This window comes from Hemiscyllium ocellatum, chromosome 5 (genome assembly GCF_020745735.1).
Source record: "Hemiscyllium ocellatum isolate sHemOce1 chromosome 5, sHemOce1.pat.X.cur, whole genome shotgun sequence".
In the NCBI taxonomy this organism is placed as follows: domain Eukaryota; kingdom Metazoa; phylum Chordata; class Chondrichthyes; order Orectolobiformes; family Hemiscylliidae; genus Hemiscyllium; species Hemiscyllium ocellatum.
This window is the reverse complement of record NC_083405.1, coordinates 133,005,579-133,027,875: the sequence shown is the minus strand read 5'-3', so window position 1 is coordinate 133,027,875 and position 22,297 is coordinate 133,005,579. Positions and strand designations below refer to the sequence as shown.

The window sequence follows — 22,297 nt, the reverse complement described above, 5'->3', positions numbered from 1 at the left end:
AGGCAAGAGTGGACATTGGATCCTGGAAAATGGGTCTGGCGAAGTAGCAATGGGACCAAGGAAATGGCAGAGGAACTGAATGGGTACTTTGCATCAGTTTTCACAATGCAAGACAGCAGCAACATACCAGAACTTCAGGAGAGTCAGGGGGCAGAGGTGGGTGTAGTGGCTATCACTAAGGAGGTGCTGGAGAAGCTGAAAGGTCTGAAGTTTTGGGATGGATGCCACCCTAGAGCTCTGAAGGTGATTGTAGGAATTATTGGAGTCAAGGAGAGTCCCAAGGATTGGAAAGTGGCAAAGGTAACTCCCCTGTTTAGAAGGGAGGGAGGCAGAAGAAGGAAACTAAAGGCTGGTTAGCTTGACCTTGGGCATTGGTAAGATTTTAGAGTCCGTTGTTAAGAATGAGCTTTTGGAGTACTTGGAAATGCTTGGTAAAATAGGGCTGAGTCGGCATGGCTTCATTACATGCCTGATAAATCTGTTAGAATTCTTTAGAACATAGAACATAGAAAGATACAGCGCAGTACAGGCCCTTCGGCCCTCGATGTTGCGCCGACCGAATCCTACACTAGCCCAATAACTTCCAAATGCCTATCCAATGCCCGCTTAAATGACCATAAAGAGGGAGAGTTCACCACTGCTACTGGCAGGGCATTCCATGAACTCACAACCCGCTGTGTAAAGAATCTACCCCTAACATCTGTCCTATACCTACCACCCCTTAATTTAAAGCTGTGTCCCCTAGTAACACCTGACTCCATTAGCGGTAAAAGGTTCTCAGTGTCGACCCTATCTAAACCCCTAATCATCTTATACACCTCTATCAAATCTCCCCTAAACCTTCTCTTCTCCAATGAGAACAGCCCCAAGTGCCTCAGCCTTTCCTCATAAGATTTTCCTACCATTCCAGGCAACATCCTGGTAAACCTCCTCTGCACTCGTTCCAATGCCTCCACATCCTTCCTATAGTATGGCGACCAAAACTGCACACAATAAAGGAGGAGGCATTGAGGAGGTAATGAGCAACTTAGACATGAGAGCCAATGGATGTGATCTGTTTGAGAATCCAGAAGGCCTTTGACAAGGTGCCACATAAGAAGCTGCTAAATAGGATAAGATAATGTTCGGGGCAAGTATGGCATGGATAGAGCATTGGCTGACTGACAGAAGGCAGAGAAAGGAGATAAAGGGGTATTTTTTCAAGGTGGTAGGTGGTGACTACCTTGTGCAAGGTGGTATTGCACAAGGCTCAGTGTTGGGACCACAACTATTCACATTATATCTTAACAATCTGAACGAAAGAACTGAGGGTATTGTTGCTAAATTTGCCGATGACATTAGGATAGGTGGAGGGACAGATAATGTTGAGGAAAGGGGGAGGTTGCAGAAGAGTGGGCAAAGCAAAGGCATATAGAATCTAGTGTGGAAAGGTGTGAGGTTTTCATTTTGGTAGGAAGAATAGAGACTATGTTTTCAACACCAAAAGGCTTAGGAAATCTGAAGCGTGAGAGGACTTGGGAGTCCTAGTTCAGGATTCTGTTAAGGTTAACATGCAGGTTGAGTTGGCAGTTAGGAAGGCAAATGCAACGTTGGCATTCATTTGAAGAGGGCTAGAATACAAAAGCAGAGTGTACTGCAGAGGCTGTACAAGATTCAGGTCAGACTGTATTTGAAATACTGACAGCAGTTTTGGGCCCCATATCAAAGGAGTGATGTGCTGGCATTGGAGAGGGATCCAGAGGAGATTTACAAGAGTGATCCCAGGGATGAAGAGCTTGTCATATGAGAAGCAGTTGAAGACTCAGGTGGGTCTGCACTCCATGCAGTTTTGAAGGGTGGGGGGAGGGGGTGGTGGTGGGTTGGGAGGTGGATCTGATTGAAATTTACAGAAACTGAGAGGCCTGGATAGAGTGGAAATGGAGAAGATGTTTCCACTGCTAGGAGAGACTACGACCTGAGGGCATAGCCTCAGGGTGAAGGGATGTCTCTTTAGAGCTGAGGTGAGGAGGAATTTCTTCAGTGAGAGGTTATTGACTATGTGGAATGCATTGCTATAGAGAGCAGTGGAGGCCAAGTCATTGAGTGTATTTAAAATAGAGACACATAGGTTCTTGGCTGGTATGGGGATCAAGGGTTACCGGGAGAAGGCAGGAGAATGGGGTTGAGGAACATATCAGCCATGATTGAATGATGGAGCAGACTCAGTGGGCTGAATGGCCTAATTCTGTTCTTATAGTTTATGGTCTTACGTTGAATGACAATGTGAAAAATTTATAGGCGGCATGGTAGCTCAGTGGTTAGTACTGCTGCCTGACAGCGCCAGGAACCTAGGTTCAGTTCCAGCCTCGGGTGACTGTCTATGTGGAATTTGCACATTCTCCTCATGTCTGCGTGGGTTTCCTCCAGCTGCTCTGGTTTCTTCCCACAGTCCAAAGATAGTAGGTTAGGCGAAATGGCCATGCTAAATTGTCCGTAGTGTTAGGTGCATTAGTTGGGAAATGGGTCTGGGTGGGTTACTCTTCGGAGGGTCAGTGTGGACTTGTTGGGCCAAAGGGCCTGTTTCCACACTGTAGGGGAATCTGATCTAATCAGACAGGAATCTAAACTAAACAATGGGTCCACTCTGCTAAGAGCAAAGATGAAATCTGTCCTGGGTTGTGAAAAGTTACACAAGTTAAACTTGGGGTGTTTTAAACCAGGTTCCAAGTTAGTGCAGGTTTACTACACAAGACTGAAATTTGGGGCAAAATTAGTGACAACTCTCAATTTGTTGTGTATGTTGTATATTGTTGATGCTGATTCTCAAGCATGGATCTCAGGGACACTTGTAAATCAAAAGTGAGGCTTCCGGAATTTACTAATGCCAGCAATTAGGACAACCCATCAGAGAAGCTGGCTCCAGTTGAAAATGTCTTGGCTCAATCTGAAAGCATCTTTAGAGAGGCTACAAAAATTAATGGTGTGGGAAATGCAAGTATGAGACTCCCGTAGTGAGAAATGCTTGGCTGTTGAGCTTATGGCAAACTGTTGCCCTTCCCAAAATGTGGATTGTAATGGTCACGAGCATCTTCAATTAATCACAATAAGAGGAACTGCAATAAAATTCAAAATCAACTTCAGTTTAAATTCTGTTTGAGGTGCAATGCAATTCTGGATTGGTGTGGAAAAGCTCTTTACTCCATTCCTTTCCCCCCAGGGAGAGCTAGTAAGCTTTATGGCCTGACTAGCTAAAGTACTTTAGTACTACCCAGTAAGTGCTGGATAGAGATGACCTCAAATCAGCAGGAGACATTGGCTGGTTTCTTTAGGTATGGAATTTGTGAGTCATTGTATTGGTGTGTTAAAGCAGTTCTTGTTTTATTCTGATGCTTAGGTAGGAGCAATCATTTTACATTGCAAATAAAAGTGCAAGTACACTTGATTAAAAGCAAAAATACTTTGAAATATGGAATAAAGTCAGAAAATAACTGGAATATTCAGCAGGTCAAGCACCATCTGTGAAAAAAAAGACATGTAATGTTTTAGACATGCCATGCCAGCTGAGCGGATAGTTAACCCCCTTTTTTCTCGACAGAACATCTTTTTATGTTCAGTTTCTGTTTTCCTTCATGATTGAACAGTTTCTCAATGCATAAATGGAATCTGTCACATTATCAAACACTGACGACCCATTTCTCTTTCTACAGTCTGAAGACCTGGGCACTTGCAGTCAGTATGATATTGGAAGGCAGAGCCGGAGCATGATGCCCAGTGCTAGCTGCGTCTTCCCTGGATTCATGCTGCGAAAGCCATCCTCTGAGACAGATATTGAGAACTGGGCTTCCAAACACTTCAACAAGCACACACAGGGAATATTCCGTCGCAAAGTATCCATTGCCAACATGCTGGCCTGGAGCAGCGAGTCGATCAAGAAGCCCATGATAATGACGGCTGACCGTAATGTGAAGAAGGAAGCATGCGAAGTGTTCAAATTGATCCAAATGTACATGGGGGACCGGAGGGCCAAGGTGGACCAGGTTAACGTGGCCCTGGAGATCGCCACAAAAGGCTGGAGCATGCAGGGCCTGAGGGACGAACTGTACATCCAACTGTGCCGGCAGACCACCGAAAACTTTAGATATGAGAGTCTTGCCAGGGGCTGGGAATTAATGGCCATCTGCCTGGCCTTCTTCCCTCCTACTCCCAAATTTCACTCCTACCTGGAAGGCTATATCTACAGGCACATGGATCCCGTGAATGATGCAAAAGGTAAGCCTCTATGATGGAAAAAACACCCAAATGGACTATGTGTAAACTTATATATTTCACAAGAGGACAAATGAGAACCTTTTTTTTGCCCTCCCTTCTCTGAAATGGTTAGTGCATCAAAACATTTCACTGCTTCTTATATGTTACATGCATGTTATATACATCTATCAAGTACATCTCAATAACATGCACATCACGTTAGCTCCCCTGCCTAAATATTATTTATGACAGACTTTGTGAACTTGTGGCTGCTGGTCATGGCTTTAAGTTTTTTTTAATGATACCTAGTTGAAGCAGGCAGTTCCTCCATAAAATGTGTAGCTACTGCGAGACAAGGGGCCTATGTAACACTTAGAAGTGTGTGTAAAAGGAGTTAGTGTAGGAGATCCAGGCAGGGGTTGGGAAGGATACTGCTGAAATACTGATTGAGATTTCCATGTTGAGTGTAGTTTGTGGGAAAAATAGGTACAGGAGGAAGTCATGGCAAAAGGAGGCCATTCAATTAATTCAAAATTTACCTATAATCTCCATTCCATCAATTAATACCCTTATCGATCTAAGATTTTATCCTTACATTTACCCTCATCCAACAAAGATCTATTAATCTCAGTTTCAAAATTTTCAATCACACCAGAATTCAGTTTTTTTTCTGAGAAGGTTGGAGAGAACATGGAGATTTCCTGATTTTCCCTTCCCTTTATGTGAATGAATGCTTTCTGACATCCTGACAAGCTGTAATTTTAAAGAGCTACCCTTGAATTATCATTCCTCCAGTCGAGGCAATCATTTCTCCTGATCTGTCCTACCACGGGCTTTCGTGGCCCTAAGTACCACGAGTAGGTCACCCATGCAATTTCTTTGAGTCTTTCATAGGTTTTGGTATTGATATACTGGAGTGTATAATATATTCAAAATATAAATTAATCACTTCAAAATTAAGACTAAATAAACAGAAAACTGTTTTGATTATGATCAGTGGAAGTTGACCAATAACATCATTCAATGACACACGTGGCTTTCAATATTGAGTCTCCTATATTTCTACTAAGGAAAAGGAGTCACCTTGTAAATCTGTTCAGAATTTCATGACGATAATGGTACAATTGAAGATAGATGACACTAGAAATAAAAGGTTTTATGACAATCTCACCACAACAGGTCTATAGTTAAGCCATCTGCTTAGTCCTTGTTTAAAACTAATTCTGGCCTCAAACTGTTTGAAGTTGTCATTTTAATTGCTCATCTGATATATAGTATAAGGACAAAGAGGACGGTATTTAGTAGAGTTGTAATCCCAACACATTATTGGCCATAACTCACTGATGATGAATTAACAAGACAGGCCACTATTGAGCTATAAATTACATAACTAACTGCTATCACTGCTCCTCATATACTTTCTACATGTACCACTCACAGAGGGTGATAGATATCAGAACAGTTTTTTTGTTCTGTCACCATTTGAATAATGCATCCAAGTGTGTAGAGCAGGTATGATTTTCTATCCAGTCTCTAGAATTTGCGTGTATGAATACTGAAGAAAGTGGCTTAAATAATTGATCTCGATATTGGTCTATATATCTGTCTCTTTGGCATTTTATAACCACCAAGTTCTGAAATGCTAGTGCTGAGAAATACAGCAATTTCGATGCACCATGTTCTCTTAGTATCACTTCCTCTCAAGCAAAGTGCAACTAAAATGTTTTTACTTTGGTGATGCAGTGTGTTTGTGTCACTGACTCCCATTCAGTCTGAGAGAACAATGTGAAGATGGGTCCTACCAAATTTGACATGTTTACCTTCAAGACTCTGATTGACTTATTTTATCAGTCAGGGTATCAAGTGACATGGATCAATGTGTGGGTGTTTTGAGGAGAGGTACTAGTCAGTCACAATCTGATTAAGTGTTGAAGTAGGTTCAAATATGAAATGGCCTCCTCCTGTTCCTGTGTTTCTGTGGTTGATGTCAGCTCTATGAAACCTATTCTGGAACCTGACAGCATCAACATCCCACTGTCACAAAATGAAAGAAACTTTGGTCATAGAGCAGCAGCCTTCGATTGTGTTCTGCATACCTGAGAGTGTGATTTGCTACAGAACATTTCCCTCAGTAGGCATCCTGTCTGACTGATGCTGACAATTAGTGCCAAATACCAGAGGTTTTGTACAATAGTACCTAAGCCCTTAAGGAATTGGACTTATCTTCTACTTGAGTTATTCCAGACTTTATTCAGAAGTGAAGTGACAGTGACAGCCCTTTATATTGAGATCACATTTGACGGAATGTGGCATCAAAGATTCCAAGAAAACTGGAATCAATGGGAATCAGAGAAAACGCTCTGCTGGATATAGTCAGAATAGCATGTAGGAAGACAGTTATGGTTGTTGGAAGTCAGTCATCTCAGTTCCAGAACATCACTGCAGGAGTTCTTCAGGATAGTGTCCTAGGCTCAACCATCTTCAGCTGCTTCATCAAAGACCTTCATCATAGGATCAGGCATGGAGATGTTCTCCAATGTTCAGCACTATTGGCAACTCTACTATGCAGTTCATAGCCAAATGCAAAAAGATCTGGACATTATCCAGGCTTGGGCTGACATGTGGCAAGTAACATTCACGCCAGCCAGGTGCCATCTCCAATAAGAGAGAATCTAACCACCATTTCTTGACATTCGATGGTGTTACCATCACTAATCCCCCAGAATCAACATTCTGGCAGTTACCATTGGCGAGAAACTCAACTGGACTCACCATATAAACACAGTGGCTACAAGAGCAAGTCAGAGGCAATGAATACTGTGACAAGTAACTCATTTCTTGACTGTCCTGTCCACCATCCGAAACGTCGAATTTCCTATTCCTTGGATGCTGCCTAACCTGCTGTGCTTTAACCAGCAACACATTTTCAGCTGTCCACCATCTACAAGGCACAAGTCAGGAGTGTGATGGAATACTCCCCACCTGTCTGGATTAGTGCAGCTCCAACAACACTCAAGCTTGACACCATCCTGGACAAAACAGCTCATTTGATTGGCACCAAATCCACAAGCATCCACTCCCTCCACCACCAATGCTCAGGAACAGCTGTGTGTGCTGTCTACATTGCTGAAAATCACCAATGATCCTTACACAGCTCCTTCCAAACCCACACCACTTCCACTGAGAAGGACGTGGGCAATAGATACATGGAAACGTCACCACTTGCAAGTTCCCCTCTGAGCCACTCACCATCCTGACTTGGAACCATATCACTGTCGCTGAGTCAAAATCCTGGAATTCCCTCCCTAAGGACGTTGTGGGGCAACCTACAGCACATGAACTGCAGTGGTTCAAGAAGGCAGCTCACCACCAGCTAGTCAAGGGTAACTTGGGACAGATAATAAAGACAGTCAGTGACACCCATACCCCACAAGTGAATTTTTTAAAAATCTGATCAACCCTCCATAATAAATCATTAAACATTTGCTGATTGGAAAGGAACTGACATGAGGGGCTATAAGAGGCTGTTGCATGTTTACTCATCTTATAGCAGTTCTAAAAGATTAAGAAGAATGGTAATGTGTTCATTCTTTTGTGGAGATAGTTATACTGAATGTGCAGCTGCAGATTTGGGCAAGAACTAACTCTGCAGGAGGTCTGGGAATGGAAAACTCTAGAGGCGTGTAGACAATTGGAGTTGAGTAGCTGAATGTAGAGATCAATTCTTATACACATGGGAACAATTTGAACAAGTTCTCATTTCCATTGACTGCCTTTTCACAAGAAAAGGGAGCAGGAATAGACCATATAGCCTGTTAAGCCTGCTCTGCCTTGTCATACAATTATGTCTAATCTTGGGCTTCAACTTCCCTTTCTTGCCCACTTTCCTCCAATAAGAGACAATCAAACCAACACTCCTTATTGCATTGCCATCACTGAATCACCCACAATGAATACTCTGCAGTTACCATTAACTAGAAATTCAACTGGACATGCCATATCAATAAAATGGCTACAAGAGCCAGTCAGAGGCCAGGAAGACTGCAGCAAGTAACTCACCTTCTAACTCCCCAAAGCCTGTCCACCATCTACAAGGCACAACTCACCACTTGACTGGATGAACGTAACATTAAAGATGCTCACATGAAAGCAACTACAGACTATCCAAAACAAAAACAAATGGCTAGAAAACTCAGCAAGTCTGGCAGCATCTGTGGAGAGAAATCAAAGTTTATGTTTTGGTTTGTTAAGTTTTCCTGGTAATTTCTGATTTCCAGTATCTGCAGATTTTTTTTTTGCCCAGTCAATCCAATCTATCGTCATAATTAAAACTCTCAAACCCAGGTAACATGCTGGTAAATTTGCTCTGCACCCCTCAAGTTCAGTCACATCCTGCTTCTCATATGATTCCCGATCAGCACACAGTCTAGCTGTGGCCTAACCAACTTATTTTACAGTTCCAGCATTATCTCTCTCCTCTTAAACTCTATGCCTTGGCTCATATCAACAAATATCCCAGTTATTGCCTTAACCATTTTATCTACCCTTCCTGCCATCTTGAGGGAGGGGGGCCTTGCATACCAAGGTCCCTCTCTCCTCAGTGCTCCCCTGGGTCCTACCTGCTTGCCTCATTTGTCCTACCCAAGTGCATCACATCACACGTATCTGGGTTGAATTTCATGTGGCCGATTTTAGATCATCCCTGAACTTACTGATCAACCCTCCCATTATTTTCCTTGGAGCATTGGAAGCTGAGGGATAATCTTATCAAGGTTTATAAAATCATGAGAAGCATGGATAGAGTGAGTAGCCAAGGTCTTTTTCCCAGGGTGGGACAGTCCAAAACTAGAGGGCATCAGTTTAAGGTGAGGGGAAAGATTTTAAAAAGGACCTGAGGGACAACTTTTTCATGTAGTGTATGGGAGAAGGGTCTGGATTAGAGTGGTGCTGGAAAAGCACAGCAGTTCAGGCAGCATCCAAGGAGCAGAAAAATTGACATTTTGGGCAAAAGCCCTTCATCAGGATTACAGGCAGAGTGCCTGAAGGGTGGAGAGATAAATGAGAGGAGGGTGGGGGTGATGAGAAAGTAGCATCGAGTATAATAGGTGAGTGGGGTTGGGGATTAAGGTGATAGGTCATGGAGGAGAGTGGGAGAAGGTAGCAAAGAATACAATGGGTGGATGGGGGTAGGGATGAAGGTGATAGGTCATGGGGGAGGGGGGTGTGTGAAGTGGATAGGTGGAAAGGAAGATAGGCAGGTAGGACAAGTCATGGGGACAGTGCTGAGCTGGAAGCTTGGAACTGGGGTGAGGTGGGGAGGAGGGGAAATGAGGAAATGGTGCAGTCCACATTGCCCTGGGGTTGAAGTATTCCGAGGCGGAAGATGAGGCGTTCTTCCTCCAGGCGTCAGGTGGTGAGGGAGCGGTGGTGAAGGAGGCCCTGGACCTCCCTGTCCTCGGCTGAATGGAAGGGGGAGTTGAAATGTTGGGCCACAGGGCAGAGTGGTTGATTGGTGCGGGTGTCCCAGAGATGTTCCCTAAAGCACTCTGCTAGGAGGCGTCCAGTCTCCCCAGTGTAGAGGAGACCGCATCGGGAGCAACGGATACAATAAATGATATTAGTGGATGTGCAGGTAAAACTTTGATGGATGTGGAAGGCTCCTTTAGGGTCTTGGATGGAGGTGAGGGAGGAGGTGTGGGCGCAGGTTTTGCAATTCCTGCGGTGACAGGGGAAGGTGCCGGGAGGGGAGGGTGGGTTGTTGGGGGGTGTGGACCTGACCAGGTAGTCACGGAGGGAGCGGTCTTTGTGAAAGGCAGAAAGGGATGGGGAGGGAAATATATCTCTGGTGGTGGGGTCCGTTTGGAGGTGGAAGAAATGTCGGCGGATGATTTGGTTTATGCGAAGGTTAGTAAGGTGGAAGGTGGGCACCAGGGGGACGAGCTGTCTTTGGAGCTGGTTACAATTACAGCATTGAAAAGGCATCTGAAAGAGTACATGAATAGGAAAGGTTTAGAGGGATATGGTCCAAATGCTTGCAAATGGAACTAGGTTAATTTAGGATATCTAATGGTCGGCACAGATATGTTGAAGGAGAAAGTGAGGACTGCAGATGCTGGAGATCAGAGCTGAAAATGTGCTTCTGGAAAAGCGCAGCAGGTCAAGCAGCATCCAAGGAGCAGGAGAATCGACTTTTCGGGCATAAGCCTTTCTTCAGGACTGAGGAGAGGGTGCCAGGCAGGCTAAGATAAAAGGTAGGGAGGAGGGACTTGGGGGAGGGGCGTTGGAAATGAGATGGTGAAAAGAGGTTAAGGTGAGGGTGATAGGCCGGAGTGGGGATGGGGGCGGAGAGGTCAGGAAGAAGATTGCAGGTTAGGAAGGTGGTGCTGAGTTCGAGGGTTGGGGGTAGGGGAAATGAGGAAACTGGAGAAATCTGAGTTCATCCCTTGTGGTTGGAGGGTTCCTAGGCAGAAGATGAGGTGCTCTTCCTCCAGCCGTCGTGTTGCTATGGTCTGGCGATGGAGGAGTCCAAGGACCTGCATGTCATTGGTGGAGTGGGAGGGGGAGTTGAAGTGTTGAGCCACGGGGTGGTTGGGTTGGTTGGTCCCAGAGGTGTTTTCTGAAACGTTCCGCAAGTAGGCGGCCTGTCTCCCCAATGTAGAGGAGGCCACATCGGGTGCAGTAGATGCAGTAAATGATGTGTGTGGAGATGCAGGTGAATTTGTGGCGGATATGGAAGGATCCCTTGGGGCCTTGGAGGGAAGTAAGGGGAGAGGTGTGGGTGCAAGTTTTGCATTTCTTGCGGTTGCAGGGGAAGGTGCCGGGAGTGGAGATTGGGTTGGTGGGGGGTGTGGACCTGACAAGGGAGTCACGGAGGGAGTGGTCTTTTCGGAATGCTGATAGGGGAGGGGAGGGAAATATATCCCTAGTGGTGGGGATGTATTGAACTATGTTGAACAACAGATAAGTTGAACCAAGGATAAAAGCAAATTACTGCGGACGCTGGAATCTGAAACCAAAAGAGAAAACCCTGGAAAATTTCAGCAGGTCTGGCAGCGTCTGTAAGGAGAGGAAAGAGCTGACGGTTCGAGTCTAACTGACCCTTTATCAAAGCTAAAAAAAGGGGAGAATTGGGAGGTATTTATACTGGGCTGAGAGAAGGTGAGTCATGGCTTCAGAAGCAAAGGTAGCAATAAAGAGGTGATAATAACAGTGCATAGAGAGATTATAGGGAGATTAGGAGCTGTGAATGACCAGCTCCTAAAGTGTGATGGAGGAGTGGGCTAGGTTGTCCTCCGCCATTTTTGCCAACTCCAATACGACGCCACCACTAAACACATCTTCCCTTCCCTCCACCTGTCTGCATTTTGTAGAGATCGTTCCCTCCGGGACAACCTAGCCCACTCCTCCACCATACCTAACACCTCTCCCATCACACACGGCACTTTCCCATGCAATCGCAGAAGGTGCAACACCTGCCCCTTTAACTCTTCCATGTTCACCATCCAAGGCCCCAAACACTCATTTCAGATTTAGCAGCGTTTCACTTGTACCTCTTTCAATTTGGTCTATTGCAATCATTGCTCCCAATGTGGTCTCCTCTATATCAGGGAGACAAAACACCAACTGGATGATCGCTTTGCTGAGCACCTTCGGTCTGTACACAATCAGGTCCCGGACCTTCCCGTGGCTTGCCACTTCCTCACACAGTCCTGCTCCCATATCCACATGTCTGTCCTTGGCCTGCTGCAATGTTCCAGTGAAGCTCAACGCAAACTGGAGGAACAGCATCTCATCTTCCGACTAGGCACGTTACAGCCTGCCGGTCTCAACATTGAATTCAACAACTTCAGATGATTATCCCATCTCGACTCCTCTGTTTTCATTCTGCTCCGTAATTTTATTTCATTTATTTTATTTATCTTTTTAAAATATTTTTATATTTTTCACTGTTCTGTACCTCTTGTTTCTTGATTGTCTCTCTTTCTCTCGCTCCCCACTCTCTCATCATCTTTTTCCACTCCTCTTCCCCCTTTGCTACCCTTCTCCCCTGTTTTACATTTTGTCTCTGCTTCACCCATCACTTCAGTCTTGGTCATTCACAGCTCCTAATCTCCCTATAATCTCTCAGTGCACTGTCATTATCACCTCTTTATTGCTACCTTTGCTTCTGGAGCCATGACTCACCTTCTCCCAGCCTAGTATAAATACCTCCCTATTTTTAGCTTTGACAAAGGGTCAGTTAGACTCGAACCGTCAGCTCTTTTCTCTCCTTACAGATGCTGCCAGACCTGCTGAGATTTTCCAGGGTTTTCTCTTTTTGGTATGTTGAACTAACGGTTTATTCCGTGCTGTATAACTCTGACTCTACTCAAATCTAAATCATTATAGATATACTACAAATAGCAAGCGCCCTAACATAGTTCCCTAATGAACGCCACTGAAGACAGGCTTCCAGTCAAAAACGTGCCCTTCAATCATCACCCTCAGCTTCCTGCCACTCAGCTATTGGGATCCAATTAGCCAAGTTTCCTTGGGTCCCATTGGCTCTTAGGTCTCGCATGGAAGACTGATCATTAACATATCAAAAGCCTGGCCATGGTAGAAGAAGACTACGTTGAAGGCATTGCCCTCATTTGCACACCTGGTTGACTCTTCGAAAAATGACCAGGTTGTGGCAGTTGTGATGCTTAATGTGGATTCAGTAATTTGTAGGATACTGCAGTGCAACTCATAGACCAATTTAAGTGATCTTCACAAGAGTAACAACTGCCCTTGGAAATAAGTCTCAACAAAGGGTCACTTTCAAGCAAATGAAGTAAAACAATTTGCAATTAAAAAAGATTGTGAATTTAAAACAGTCTTTTAGCAGATATATTGTGCAATACACATATGGAATGACCGGGATGCTTGTAATCCAAGAGATTTAGGATTGCATTTGCAGGAACCAAGTAAATTGATCATTCTTCATAGTGCAGCTTCTTGTGTTAATTACTTTATATATGGAGACAATCTTGTGTTCTTGATTTTTTTTGACTCATGGCTAAGTCGTTATGACAGTTGCACATATGCCTAACAACAGCTTGCATTTATACTGTAAAGGTGTCAAGTTACTTCACAGAGGAAATTCAAAGAGATTCACAGATTCACACAGTGTAGAAACAGGCCCTTTTACTCACCATGCCAATGCTGACCAACAAATGTCAAATTATACTCATCCATTTACCAATGGAAAATGAGAGGCCAATTAGCCTAATCTCGGTTGTTGGTAAAATTCTAGAATCCATCATTAAGGATGAGGTTTCTAAATTCTTGGAAGAGCAGAGTCGGATTAGAACAAGACAACATGGATTTAGTAAGGGGAGGTCGTGCCTGACAAACCTGTTGGAATTCTTTAAGAGGTGACAAGTAGGTTAGACCAGGGAAACCCAGTGGATGTGGTCTATCTAGACTTCCAAAAGGCCTTGATAAGGTGCTACACGGGAGGCTGCTGAGCAAGATGAGGGCCCATGGTGTTCGAGGTGAGCTACTGGTATGGATTGAGGATTGGCTGTCTGACAGAAGGCAGAGAGTTGGGATAAAAGGTTCTTTTTTGGAATGGCAGCCGGTGACAAGCGGTGTCCCGCAGGGTTCAGTGTTAGGGCCACAGCTGTTCACATTATATATTAATGATCTGGATGAAGGGACTGGGGGCATTCTAGCGAAGTTTGCAGATGATACAAAGTTAGGTGGACAGGCAGGTAGTACTGAGGAAGTGGGGAGGCTGCAGAAGGATCTAGACAGTTTGGGAGAGTGGTCCAGGAAATGGCTGATGGAATTCAGTGTGAGCAAATGAGAGGTCTTGCACTTTGGAAAAAAGAATACAAGCATGGACTACTTTATAAATGATGAGAAAATTCGTAAAGCCAAAGTACAAAGGGATCTGGTAGTGCTAGTCGAGGATTCTCTAAAGGTAAACATGCAGGTTGAGTCCCGTGATTAAGAAAGCAAAAGCAATGTTGTCGTTTATCTCAAGAGGGTTGGAATATAAAAGCACCGTTGTGCTACTGAGACTTTATAAAGCTCTGGTTAGGCCCCATTTGGAGTACTGTGTCCAGTTTTGGTCCCCACACCTCAGGAAGGACAAACTGGCACTGGAGCGTGTCCAGCGGAGATTCACACGGATGATCCCTGGAATGGTTGGTCTAACATACGAGGAACGGCTGAGGATCCTGGGATTGTATTCATTGGAGTTTAGAAGATTAAGGGGAGATCTAATAGAAACTTACAAGATAATACATGGCTTGGAAAGGGTGGACGCGAGGAAGTTGTTTCTGTTAGGCGGGGAGACTAGGACCCGTGGACACAGCCTTAGAATTAGAGGGAGTAAATTCAGAACAGAAATGCGGAGCCATTTCTCCTGTGGAATTCATTGCCACAGAGTGCAGTGGAGGCTGGGACGCTAAATGTCTTCAAGGCAGAGATTGATAAATTCTTATGTCACTAGGAATTAAGGGCTACGGGGAGAATGTGGGTAAATGGAGTTGAAATGCCCATCAGCCATGATTGAATGGCGGAGTGGACTCGATGGGCTGAATGGCCTTGCTTCCACTCCTATGTCTTATGATCTTATGGTCTCACACTTGGTCCATAACTAAGTGTGCCCTGGCATTTTACGTGCTCATTCAGATGCTGCTTAAATGTTGGAAGAATACCTGCTTCACCACCCTTTCAGGCAGCATGTTCCATATTTCTACCACCCACTGGGTGAAAACATTTTTCCTCCGATCTCCTCTAAACAGCTTACTCCTCACCATAAAGTTACCAGAAAGATTACTGATTGTATAAGTTTTAACAGTAACAATAAGGGATGTTTGTTACCTTCTATGAGTATTTCTGAATTAAGTTAAGGGATATTCACTTCCTCCTTCACATGCATTTGGTAATTACTAAGTTTGTAATTACAAACTTGATTCACCTAGGTGTTTTCTCATGAATGTGTTGATCACAAGATTGGTGAACCATGTGACTGCATCCATGGCCTGTAACAAGGGGTGTCATTGCTGTGGCCCTGTGGGTCATGCAATTGTCTGACCGAACATCGTTAAAAATCACACAACACCAGATTGTGGTTGTGGAGCAGCGCTCCAAAAGCTGATGCTTCCAAATAAACCTGTTGGAACATAACCTGGTGTTGTGTGATTTTTAACTTTGTCCACCCCAGTCCAACACTGGCATCTCCACATCATGACTGAACATTGGCGGTGAAGATAAACGTTTGATTAGAAAGGGTGAGGTGTTAGATTACTGTAGCTACTGAATTATCCAAAACCTTTCTATGGCAAACCTGAAGTTTATGAGAATACATCATCTCAGCTCAATTAGATTCCATTTTGGTAATCTATTTCAATGATTACTTTATGCAGTGCATATCACTTATTGGAAATACGTATTCAAACCACTCTGAATTGTAGGATCTCACTCTGCATCTACTTTCAAATCTGTCTGATTAGACACCGATGTTAAAATCAATTATGTGCTTTGAGGGCAAAAATGTCTCTGGAAAGAAGCAGCGCTGTTATTGTGGCAATGCTATATTTTTTACCCAACAATTTTCTTGTTTTTACTGGTGGGATGTCTGACATGATCATTCAATTTGGTTCTGAAAACTGTTTGTCCAAAATCTACTTTTGGGGAGAGAAGTATACTGTTCAGAATAAGAGATTGTAAGACTCATAGAAATTGCAAGTTTATTTCATTGCACAGGAATATTTTTGCCACCTTATGAATTATACACTCGAGTCTCAGATGTTGAGATTGGAGGTGGAGTCTGGAAGATACGGTGTGTTTTTCTGAAATGGGAGGTGCCACTCGAGTCAAATACATGCCTTTCTTTTTTAAAATGAATATAATTAAATGCCAAAGGTGAACTTGAAGAGAGTGTAAGAGACTGTAAATTTCTTTATTCTGCCCCTCTGTTGTTCTGAGCTCTACGTTTCATACTTGCTGCTCAGTCTTTTTCATTGAAATCATGATCTGTGAAACAATGGAAATCAATAGGTTTCAGCAGCATGGGACCCTTGATAGAACATAAAAAATCAATTGTCCTTGAAGAAGGAGAAGGCTTTCAGACAGAAATTATGCAATATCTTTCCTAACATTCACCACAGTGGTACAGAACAAGGCTACAATTAGCATTTTTACCGTTCTTCTGTTGAAAAGCGGTTTGATTTCTCCCAAAACTTCCTTTAAATTCACTTACTTGATGTCCTCAACACTTGCTTATTTTTGCGTTGGCTGTGGCTTATTGAAAGCATTCCCACGCTCTGCCTCAGAAGATTGTGGGTTCAGTTCCCAGTCTAGAAATGTGAGAACATTAGTACAGTTTTGCGAAAGAATGTAGTAACAAGCGTGGGGCATTCAGCCCATCGAATCTGCTCTACCATGAGGTTAGATCATGGCTGATCCTCTACTGTGGCTCCCATATTCAAATCATTCAGAAACTGTGAGCAGCTGTGACCTCAGCAGGACTCCTTGCCCCGGTAGGAACAGACTGCATGCCCAAAAACGACCTGTTTATTCCTACTGCTTTCTGACTGACAATTTGTTTACATTTTGTTTACTAATATCATGTGTCTTTCTGAAAATCTAAATGCAGCCCATCTACTGCTTCTAAGTGATGCACTGTCAGAGATGTTGTCTTTCAGGTGAGTTATTAAGTCAAGGCCCCATTTGGATGTGACCAAGCCCAGGGCACTACTTTAAGAAAAGCAGGGGCACTCTTGCCAGTTATTCTGGCTATTATTTAGTCTCAGCCAATTTCAGCAAAACAAATTCACTATCCTGTTGCTGATTGTAGAGTCTTGTGGTTTTTGAGTTGGCTGCATGTTTTCTTGTCACAGCAGCTATTGTTTTTCATTGGTTATAAAGCAATTTGTAATATTAAGAGGCACTGTGAAAGGCATTGTAGAAATGCAAGTCTTTTTCTAATTGTAATAATGTGTTCCTTTGGATATGTCAGAGTTATTTTAAAATATGAACTGTACTTGCAATGTTTATTGCACCTTTTCATTAGAAGACATGGAAATTATCTTGCTCAGAGCTGTAGTGGTTCCCTAACTAATGGTGACAATCACCCAGCATTGCAATTCAAGTTATCAGAGATCGAACGTGAGCATTTTAGTTTAAGGCATAGTTTTCCTCTCAGATCATGTACAAGAAAACAGAAATTAACCTGTAACCTTTACCCTTTTGAAGGACAGGGACATGCGCCAATTAAAACAAAAATACAGCGAGTGCTGAAATTCTGAAATAATAAAAGAATAATGCTGCAGAAACTCAGCAGTTTTGGCATCCTCTGTGGAGAGATGAGCAGAGGTAATGTTTCATGTCTGTTGCAATACTTCTTCAGAACTCAGGGTACACACCATCCTGACTTGGAAGTATATTGGCTGTTCCTTCATTGTCATTAGGTCAAAATGTTAGAACTCCCTTCCCAACAGAAATGCAAGTGTCCCCACACTCCAAGAACTGCAGCGGTTCAAGAAGGCAGCTCACCACTTTACAGCAATTAGGGATAGGCAATATAGCCAGTAGAGAAGAGCAATCTAGCCAGTGACACCCAGATCCCATGAGCGAATATTTTAAAAATGTAGAGAAGGATGTTACAGTAAGATGCAGCACTTGCTAGTTGTTGCATTAAGTTAGAGAGATGAAGAGTTGACATCTTCAGCTTCCAGCTTGAGCTGGGTTCACTCAACTAGAAACAGCCGAACCTTTAGTTGCTGAGACCAGAGAAACATTTCCCAAGACAGCATAGCTTCTTCATACCAGCCTGCTTCAGAATGGTATTGAGAGAGAGATGGAGGCAGGTACTTGAACTAAGAAATATTCAGGGATGGAAAGAATCTTCACAAGGTACAGTAGGAAAAGTTGAGTGTCTGATGGGAAGTAGCTGTTGAAAAGGTGGGTATACAGAGTCAACAAGTAATTGGAAATGAAGCATTTTCTGAAAGAGTATAATGGTCCTAGCCCAGGTACTCAGAAGAGCATAAGAATAGATGAAGCAAACAAGAGATTTCATTTATTCTGATCCATAAAAACAATTGTGGAAATATACTTTGTTTTTTTTTTAGAAAGGCAGCTCAATTGCAGTTTCCAAGAACTTGCTTAATTACATTTAGAATCCCTACAGTGTGGGGTGTCACGGTGGCTCAGTGGTTAGCACTGCTGCCTCACAGCACCAGGGACCAGGTTCAATTCCAGCCTTGGATGATTGTCTGTGCAGAGTTTGCACATTTTCCCCATGTCTGTGTGGATTTCCTCTGGGTGCTCTGGTTTCTTCCCGCAGTCCAAAGATGTGCAGATTAGGTGAATTTGGCATGCTAACTTGCCCTCAGTGTTCAAGGATGTGTAGGTTAGGTGCATTAGTCAGGGGAAATATAAAGTAATAGGCTAGGGGAATAGGTTTGGATGGGATATTCTTCAGAGGATCGGTGTGGACTAGTTGGGCCAAATAGCCTGTTTCCACACTATGGATTCTAAAATTTATTCAGGTGTTTGAAATAATGATAAAAAGTTATTGTAATGATGAAGGGCTAGAATATTGGGAGAGGCAATTCTAAACCAAGAGTACTTAGAATGAGGATGGGGTGTGCAGACTGGTTAAGCAGAAATCTTTCAGCCATTGTCCAGATTTGTGTGACATAACTAGCAAGGGACACAAATATTCAATGATTTCAGGTGTGTGATTAGATATATCCCTTCAAAGAAAATACACAGAGAGAGAGAGAGTTTGGAGGTGGATAGGCTTGGCTGAGACATAGACTGGCTTTAGTGTACAATGATTTTATTTATATGTAATTCTGAAAACTCTTCCACTATGGATCCTATTACATGAAGCAGCTTCATGATCTTTTTATGACTCACTGGGATAGTGTGCTGGAAATTGAGCGCCAGTATTCCTGGAATCATCACAAAGATTTCATACAACATAGAATAGTACAATACAGAACAGGCTCTTTGACCCTCGATGTTGTGCCGACGTTTTATTCTATCCTAAGATCAGACTACCTACATACCCTTCATTGTACTATCTTCCATGTGCCTATCCAAGAGTCACTTAAATATTCCTAATGTACCTGATTCTACTACAACTGCTGGCAGTGCATTCCACACACTCACCACTCTCTGTATGAAGATCTGACATCTCCCCATAACCTTCCTTCAGTCACCTTAAAACAATGCCCCCTCGTGATAACCACTTCTGCCCTGGGAAACTGTTTTTGGCCATCCACTCTACCTATTCAGAGTCAGAGTCATAGAGATGTACAGCACGGAAACAGAGCCTTCAGTCCAACTCGTCCATGCTGACCTGTTATCCCAACCTAATCTTGTCCCATGTGTCAGCTCTCGACCCATATCCCTCCAAACCCTTCCTATTCATATACCCATCCAAATGCCTTTTAAATGTTGTAATTGTACCAGCCTCCACCACTTCCTCTGGCAGCCCATTCCATACACATATCGTCCTCCGTGTGAAAAAGTTGCCTCTTAGATCTCTTTTATATCTTTCCCCTCTCACCCTAAATCTATGCCCTCTAGTTATGGACGCACCCTCCCCAGGAAGAGACTTTGTTTATTTATCATGATTTTATAAACCTCTATAAGGTCACCCCTTAGCCTCTGATGCTTCTGGGAAAACAGCCCCAGCCTATTCAACTTGTCCCTGTAGCGCAAATGTTCCAACCCTGGCAACATCCTTGTAAATCTTTTCTGAACCCTTTCAGGTCTCACAACACCCTTCCCATAGGAAGGAGACCAGAACTGCACGCAATATTCCAATGGCCTAATCACTGTCCTGTACAGCCGCAATATGACCTCCAAAATCCTGTACTCCGTACTCTTGCCAATAAAGGAAAGCATAACAAATGCCTTCTTCACTATCCTATCTACCTGCGATTCCACTTTCAAGGAGCTATGAACCTGCACTCCAAGATTTCTTTGTTCAGCAACACTCCCTAGGACCTTACCATTAAGTGTATAAGCCCTGCTAAGATTTGCTTTCCCAAAATGCAGCACCTCACATTTATCTAGATTAAACTTCATCTGCCACTCCTCAGCACATTTGCCCACCTAATCAAGATCCTGTTGTAATCTGAGGTAACCTTCTTTGCTGTGTAAGGTCTGGTTGAAGATTTGTAGCTCGGGTGTCCGTTGTTGTGGTTCTGTTCGCCGAGCTGGAAGTTTTTGCTGCAAACGTTTCGTTCCCTGGCTAGGGAACATCATCAGTGCTATTGGAGCCTCCTGTGAAGCGCTGCTTTGATGTTTCTTCCGGTATTTATAGTGGTTTGTTCTTGCCGCTTCCGGGTGTCAGTTTCAGCTGTAGTAGTTTGTATGTGGGGTCCAGGTCGATGTGTCTGTTGATGGATGTTCTTGCCGTTTCCGGGTGTCAGTTTCAGCTGTAGTGGTTTGTATATGGGGTCCAGGTCTATGTGTCTGTTAATGGAGTTTGTGGATGAATGCCATGCCTCTAGGAATTCCCTGGCTGTTCTCTGTCTGGCTTCTCTCGTGAATTCACACACAAACGAAGCTGCATCAGGACACTATTCAAAAGAGCCAAAAACGGATACCCACGAAACTTTATCATCCGGTGCCTAAGAGATAGACCACGGAACGAGGACATGCCACAACCAAAAGGACTAGCCACACTACCATACGTCAGGAGCGTCTCAGAACTGACAGCCAGACTACTGCGACCCTTAGGACTCATAACAGCACACAAGCCAACTTCCACACTCAGACAACAACTCACTAGAACAAAGGACCCAATAGCCAGCACGAGCCAAACTAACGTAGTTTACAAAATACCATGCAAGGACTGCACAAAACACTATATAGGACAAACAGGAAGACAGCTAACAATCCGCATCCATGAACATCAGCTAGTCACAAAACGACACGACCAGCTATCCCTAGTAGCCATACACTCAGACAACCAGGAACATGAATTTGACTGGGAAAACACTACCATCATAGGACAAGCCAGACAGAGAACAGCCAGGGAATTCCTAGAGGCATGGCATTCATCCACAAACTCCATTAACAGACACATAGACCTGGACCCCATATACAAACCACTACAGCTGAAACTGACACCCGGAAACGGCAAGAACATCCATCAACAGACACATCGACCTGGACCCCACATACAAACTACTACAGCTGAAACTGACACCCGGAAGCGGCAAGAACAAACCACTATAAATACCGGAAGAAGCATCAAAGCAGCGCTTCACAGGAGGCTCCAATAGCACTGATGATGTTCCCTAGCCAGGGAACGAAACGTTTGCAGCAAAAACTTCCAGCTCGGCGAACAGAACCACAACAACTTCTTTGCTGTCCTCTACACCTTCAAGTTTGGTGTCATCTGCAAACTTACTAACTGTGTACCTCTTATGCTCACATCCAAATCATTTATATAAATGATGAAAAGTAGAGGACCCAGCACCAATCCTTGTGGCACTCCATTGGTCACAGGCCTCCACAACACTCTATCACCATACTCTGTCTTATACCTTTGAGCCAGTTCTGTATCCAAATGGCTAGTTCTCCCTGTATTCCATGAGATCTAACCTTGCTCATCAGTCTCCCATGGGGAATCTTGTCGAATGCCTTATTGAAGTCCATACAGATCTTGTCCACCACTCTGTCCTCATCAATCCTCTTTGTTACTTCCTCAAAAAACTCAATCAAGTTTGTGAGACATGATTTCCCATGCACAAGGCCATGTTGGCTATCCCAAATCAGTCCTTGCCTTTCCAAATACATGTACGTCCTGTCCTTCAGGATTCTGTCCAACTACTTGCTCACCACCGACATAAGGCTCAATGGTCTATAGTTCCCTGGCTTGTCCTTACTACCCTTCTTAAACAGTGGCACCATGTTAGCCAACCTCTGGCACCTCACCTATGACTATCGATGATACAAATATCTCAGCAAGAGACCCAGCAATCACTTCCCTAGCTTCCCACAGAGTTCTAGGGTACACCTGATCAAGTCCTGGGGATTTATCCACCTTTATGCGTTTCAAGGC

At 43.8% G+C, this 22,297-nt stretch overlaps 1 protein-coding gene across 1 annotated transcript in view; it reads left to right on the top strand.

Annotated features, from left to right (window-relative positions):
- arhgap39 (Rho GTPase activating protein 39) overlaps positions 1-22,297 on the top strand; it is a 379,768-nt gene that overhangs the window by 189,007 nt on the left and 168,464 nt on the right. The window contains exon 4 of the mRNA XM_060825744.1: positions 3,687-4,248. Coding sequence (XP_060681727.1) covers positions 3,687-4,248 — 562 coding nt within the window. The remainder of the gene's footprint in view (positions 1-3,686; positions 4,249-22,297) is intronic.